At 37.9% G+C, this 6,427-nt stretch overlaps 1 protein-coding gene across 1 annotated transcript; it reads right to left on the bottom strand.

Moving 5' to 3' along the window:
- Positions 1-935: 935 nt before the first annotated feature.
- On the bottom strand, positions 936-5,974 carry LOC132056398 (importin subunit beta-1). Its single transcript, XM_059448570.1, has 3 exons — positions 5,745-5,974; positions 2,111-4,534; positions 936-2,005 (listed from the first exon to the last, which is right to left on the bottom strand). Exons 2-3 carry the CDS (start codon positions 4,525-4,527, stop codon positions 1,807-1,809), a joined length of 2,616 nt encoding a protein of 871 aa, XP_059304553.1. The 5' UTR covers positions 4,528-4,534; positions 5,745-5,974; the 3' UTR covers positions 936-1,806.
- Between the last annotated feature and the right edge of the window lie 453 nt (positions 5,975-6,427).

Here is a 6,427-nt window from a genome sequence, read left to right as displayed (position 1 = left end):
TTTTTCAAAATATATTTTCATCCGTACCAAACACACCCAAAATGGAACAGAGGGAGCAAGGTGAAAATCACATCACTAGCATGCATTTTCTTTCCCTTTTTTACCATTCCCTCAGGGTATTCTTTCGCAATTAAGAACATACGACGACAGGCCTTTATTCAAGATGTCCTTGTCGACTAATAAAGTGCCCTTTTTTTTTTTTCCTTTTTCCCTTATTTTGTTTGTAAGAATTGCCGACTGGGTATTCTTTCGCAATTAAGAACATACGGCATGCCTTTACTCAAGATGTTCTTGCGTACTAATTAAGTGCCTTTTTTTTTTTCTTTTTTCTTTTTCCCTTATTTTGTTTGTAAGAATTGCCGACTTGTTCCCAAAGTCGCCCGTTCTACCAAAAATATGTCTTCTACATTAACACTTTCTTGCTCCGATATTTTAAAAATAAATTTGGCTTTCTTCATCTTTTAGCAAGACAATTTTATTTTTTCTGTTTTATCCATAATATTAATTACTCATTTCAAATTATTTTTCAAATCCAATAAAACTATACACCAATTAATATGAGTACATTGATAAATTATGCACTTCATTTACTATTTCTTAAACAGCGTGAAAAGTCCCAAGTGGACAAGTAAAAATAAACAGAGGGAGTAACTGATTTACTACATTGGGAGGTTCGTTCTACTTAAGATAACTCGATGGATAATGCATATGTCACGTTTTCTTCCTCAAAAAATCTTTTGTAAAGAACCGTGTTTCACAACTGGAACAAGTTTTCCCCCACTGGCATCTTTTCGAATTTCAATATGATAAATAAATTTGGGCAAGTAGTTAACTTCAGTTGTTCCTGGTTTCAAATAAACCTTGCAAACGGTTTCAACACACTTCTAAACTGGAAAACCAACGGGCATGGCAGATACAGCAGCAAGTGAATCTACTAAAAAAATGATCTTCAATCTATTGCTTAGATGCCACTTAGGTTAGTGACATCTCCACATCATGCCCTCCGAAAAAACAACCAAATATACTATAATACTACGATCAAGAGAAAAAAAAACTATATTGTAACAGCACGAGAAAGGAAGCTTACACGCTTTCATGGATGCACGATCTACTACTGACGTGCAAAAATAACTACTGCCGAAAACAAACCAGAAGTAGTAAACATGAAGATGCAGACGCAATGCCTTAAATTAAAAAAAAGTGGGTTAACCCACCACCAGTATATGCAAGAGAAATGAATGAGATGTATGCAATTTGAATGTAAAGAAAATGCAGCTGCTTTGACCGATGACTGACAGACCCAAAGAAAAAAATAGATGGGACAATATCAAAGAAGCTTTGGCTTGAAGTATCATGACTACCAAAACTTTGAACTTATACATGACCCTTAAAGCCCTTGGAGAAGACGGCAGCACAAGGATGATTTGGGGCGCCTCTTCTTACCAGATAGACCCACGGAAAACCCAACAAACCAGTAACCTGACTTGTTCGTTCAGTAAGTTACAGCAGACCCCTTCAACCACAATACACAGCACCAGCAAAATCACATGCTGAATGAAAGGCCTTTCAACTCTTGAGTAGTAACCTTCCCCCACCCACCCCTCCTCCATGGAAAAACAAGACCTCGACCCCGACCCCGGTGCTGGCGCATGAGTTAACGACAACATGATGGTAGATTTCCTCCGTTGTCAGATAACATCAATGACAAGACTCGTGAATGCAATTTCGGACCCCAACTGGACACAACCATATGCATGCATGGACCTACTAGAAAGAAAAAAAGTATCTACCAAAGCGGCCACAGCCTCAAACTGAAATGGCACGAGTGATGGCCAACTTTGCCCACTCAGCAGATTCCTTAATCAAATGGTCATCTGACGACAAGCATTCATTCAAAAAGTCTTTGCTTGATAATGATTGTTGAATCAATGAACCAGCATTACTGCCCAGAGTATCTGCTAGATCTCCTAGAACTCCAATAGCTGTTTTCATCACCACATCATCCCTAAAATTTGGAAGAAAAAAGAGGAAAGATCCAGGAAATCAGAATAAAGATGACATCATTAAAGAGTGAAAATGAACAATGCAGAAGAAATCACGTAATACTTACATATCTTTCTCCATGTAAATGCTATCCAGGAATTGCAGGATATGAGGTGCATATGGAATCAGAAGTTGAGTTTTAGGGGAATTCTTGAAGCCCTGAAATATCCCTGAATAAGCCTCCAAGATTCCATTCCTCAGAAGATTTGTGTATTCTATCATCTCATCATCTGCAGCAGATGTGTGGGCAGACAGCTCTGCAGCACTCTGGAGCATTGGCATGGCATACATCAAGTACTTTTCAAAATTCTCTCCTATTGCCAACGCTATGTCACCAAGGCATGAAAATATTGGAGGCTTTACAGATCGATGCAGCTGGTTACTTGACAGGTCCTTGAGAAGCTGAGTCATTATACCATCACAGTAAGGTAGGATCTTATCTTCCAAAGCTCTACATACATCACCCACAACACCAACCGTAACAGCACACACTTGGTACTCCTCGAAATTCTGAAGGCCCATTTCCAAGTACTTGTAAAATTCAGGCATGTATTTGCCAAAGTCGGGACCAGTTGCATAGGCTAGGGCTCCAATGGCAAGCATGGCTTCCTCATGCACCGTAGCATTTCTACATGCAAAAACCCTGAGAAAAAGGTTCATGATCTGATCTGCATACTGCATGAAAACATACTTTGTTGGCTCTGAAGCCCCTAATTTCTGAATAATGACCTGTAAGCAACCACACAGAAGACCTTGCAACTCACTCTGCTTCTCTCTCTCGTCAGATGAAAGCTTCTGACCCTCGAGAGTCTGGTGAAGCTCTGTCATAATGATAGGAGCAAGCTGCAAGACCATTGGAGCTGTTTCATCCGTTGAACACCTAACTACTTCATTCAATGTCTCATATGCAGCAGTCCTAAGTCGCGACTCACCAGCATCTTCTCTGTGAGTAACTGTAAGAAGCGATTGCACGATTTCCTGGAAATAAGGTGTCAAGGGAGATGATGCACCCATATCCTCGTAGCCTTGAGCAAGGAAATAGAGAGCACCACAGGCTTTTTCAGCAACATTTGGAGCATCCTTCATGCTCTGAAGTAGAACTGTGATTATCAGCTGGCAGTTTGCAGGAGTAATAATGGGTGTCTCCACTGTAGAACCATGAAGAAACTCAAATATCCTTCCCAGGGTCCATGCAGTTGTATCCTTCACATGGCTATTGGGATCCTTTGTCAATGCACTAAGCATGAAGTTCAAAGCAACGTTAACAAGAGGTGTTAACTTGTCAGGAGAAGGACCTTCCAAAATGGAACCAAAGGCATATGTTGCAGCCTCTCTTTGCCTCCAATCAGGCTTTGAAATGTTTTCTTGGATGAATGGCATAACAAGTGGAACAATATCATCTCCAACAGTTCGGGCCACCAGTCCAAGGCAAGTGCCTCCAGCCATTGCAAGATTCCAAGCACCTTCATCCTGGTCCTGATCTTCTTCTTGCTTAAGAAGTGTCTCCAACAGCATAGGCACAAGAGCAGGGAGAGCCTGCTTGATGAAATAATAGCAAGGAACATCAGAATCTGCAGTGAAATCACCCTCATAATCTTCTAAAATATCGATCTCCTCATCACAGATTGAGCTCCAAAATTCAATAGCTTGAAGAGCAACAGGCTCTACATCCTCTTTAACAGCCTTTGCTGTAATGTTAAAGATATCTTGGATGTATGGAGCCAATTTCTCATAATATGTTGATGAAATGGAGACTAAACATTCAAAAGCAGCCTGTCGAATTTTGACTTCTGGAGACAGAGTAGCCTCACATACAACTCTCATTATAAAGTCACGCTCCATGTCATTGTTGAAGTTTGCTTGAGCAAAACTAAGAGCATTATATAATGCTCGGGTAGCAGCAAGCCTCACATCATTATTCCCTTCTTCGGCGTTCATACCCTGAACTACAGCTGTAAGGATTTTATTTACGTGATCCTGGTCCACAACATCAGGAGAAACTTCCTCACATAAATAACCCAGAGTCTCTAAAGTAGCTTGCTTAACATGAGCAGGGACCTGGTGAATATTTGATAGGAGTGAACCAATCAACTCAGGCCATTGCTTCTGAGGCAGCTCAATGCCAGCAACCTTAGCAATGACTTGTGCTGCGGTTGAATGAGCGTCAGGCACAGGAGAAGAGAGCGTCTGTAATAAACATGTCTTTATCTGGGCCTTCACAGCCATATCAAGTGATAGCCATCTTTGCACAAGCTCAAATTTCCTATGTTGTTCCTTGGCATCCAAAGCATTTTTAAGTATTAAACCAGCCAACTTTCGACTGTCAACTGGCTTCTCTTCACTAGCAAGCTCTCCAGACAGAGACAACAAGAAACCAGGAAGATTTTGCTCCTGAAACTGTTTTAGTGTTTCCTCAGCATGTTTCCGCACTGTTGAATCAACTGACTGTGCATTAAGAAGGATCTGGGTGACTTCCATTGCCATGTTATATCTGCAAGAAAACATGATAAGATGCAAGTTAGATTCCAAAGATCATCCAAATGAAAGCACCTGAAGTAATGCTACTAAAGAAATTATTAGACAGAACGAAAGCAGATAAATTTCCAAGAGCAAGAAAAACAGAAATAAACAAATGCAGTACCATTGGGAGACCATGCTGCTAGATTAAAGAAGTGCTTCTTAAACAGAAAGAAATGCAATGTAGACGCAACTAGAAGTTCAATGAAGCCGACTGTTACCAATGCTAAATTCTTTTTCTGTCATCAAAATTCTAAGCATATATATGTGTGTTTGGGGTTGGGGGGGGGGGGTGGCGCATTTGTACAACAAGGAAAATCCAGTTAAGGACAAACAAAGAGATAGCTTTAACCAAATCGAATCTAGAATAAGTAAACTATATATAGAAAAGATGAACAGATCAGATTTGCACATTACATAATGTACCAGCCAATAGCTTTTTTTCCTGGATAAGTAGATACCAGACAATACGTAGCAAAAATAGAAAGGTAATGGACCAACATAATTAACGATCCAGCAAGAAAAACTTATGACGTTGCCGATGCAAAAGGCGACAATTTTTCTTTGGTTTATTAAAAGCGACAATAAAGCACAAATCCAAGTTCTTCAACTATCAACTGAACCAATGAGAACTCGTTAACATTAACCAAAAACAAGTATAAACCACCATAGAACCGTCAAAAGGCCCAATTACCTGTACACCAGCATTTCCCACTACATCAACAAAGCTATAATCTTAACCGCCAAAAAAAATTAAAGAACTTAAAAACTCAATGAACCAGCATAATAAATAAAAAAGTTAATTATCGCCGATGTAATATCCTAAACCACCAGTGCACCGGTCCATAATCTATAGGGCAATCCTTAATTACATTGGTACTAACGAGCTTTAAAACTCAATAAATCAGCATAAGTAAATCCTCAATTAAAAAAAGCCAAAGTTTGAAATTGCACACACCACCAAAAGAGGAAGAAAATTATATCAGTTATAAGGATACGAGAAAACAATTAGATCAAAAAGTATTAAACTGAACCAGGAAACGCATAGATCGCAGTTCAAATATTAAACATTCATCAAAAAATGAAGCATATTAGAAACTTATAGATCAAGCAGTTAATAGAACCCTAATCCAAATTCAAATTACATACTACTCGATAAAATTGAAGAAGTTATAATGAATTACCTGAAAGTTGTGAAGATCGAAGAGAACAAAAGCGGCGCTCCCTGAAACCCTAACAGGGAGAGAAAAAGCAGAGTGAAGAGAGAGAAAGAAAGAAGAGAAAACGCTGATGTAAAAGCTGGATTTCAATTATGCAAAATCTAATAATATTATCAGTTGTTCAATGAGTATTATTTTCTTTCTGCTTTGTTGGATTGTATTTAATTGGGTTTATCATCGGCTATTGCAAGTGACCAGCCAAGCCAAGCCAGCCTAGTTGAGGTCAAACTAGTAACCTTTTCATTTTATTTCAAAATAAATGGTAAATTAATTTTATTCTTTTAAAATTATTTTTATTTACATAATTAAGAATTATTAAGTTTTTTTTCTAAGCACTTAATCCAATGTCAACTTAAAAAGAGATAAAATTTGATTAGGAATAAATTAGTAAAATCACTTCTAATTTTCTAGGAGTGAATAATCTTAAGAGGTGTGTAAAAGCTAAAAAGACCACTTATTATGAAACTGCGAGAGCACCACCAAAGGTTGAGATCTTATATATGCACATAATAAAGATTTAAATTTTAATCATTCGAATATTAATATTATTAAATTAAATATATTTATTTATTTAGATTTAAATTTTAATTAATCAAATTTTAATTCCTAAATAACTTTGAGTTTAAATGATTAAAATATATAACAAA

Source organism: Lycium ferocissimum, chromosome 5 (genome assembly GCF_029784015.1).
Source record: "Lycium ferocissimum isolate CSIRO_LF1 chromosome 5, AGI_CSIRO_Lferr_CH_V1, whole genome shotgun sequence".
NCBI lineage: Eukaryota > Viridiplantae > Streptophyta > Magnoliopsida > Solanales > Solanaceae > Lycium > Lycium ferocissimum.
Note: the sequence above shows the minus strand (reverse complement) of the source record. Positions and strands in the feature narration are given on the sequence as shown.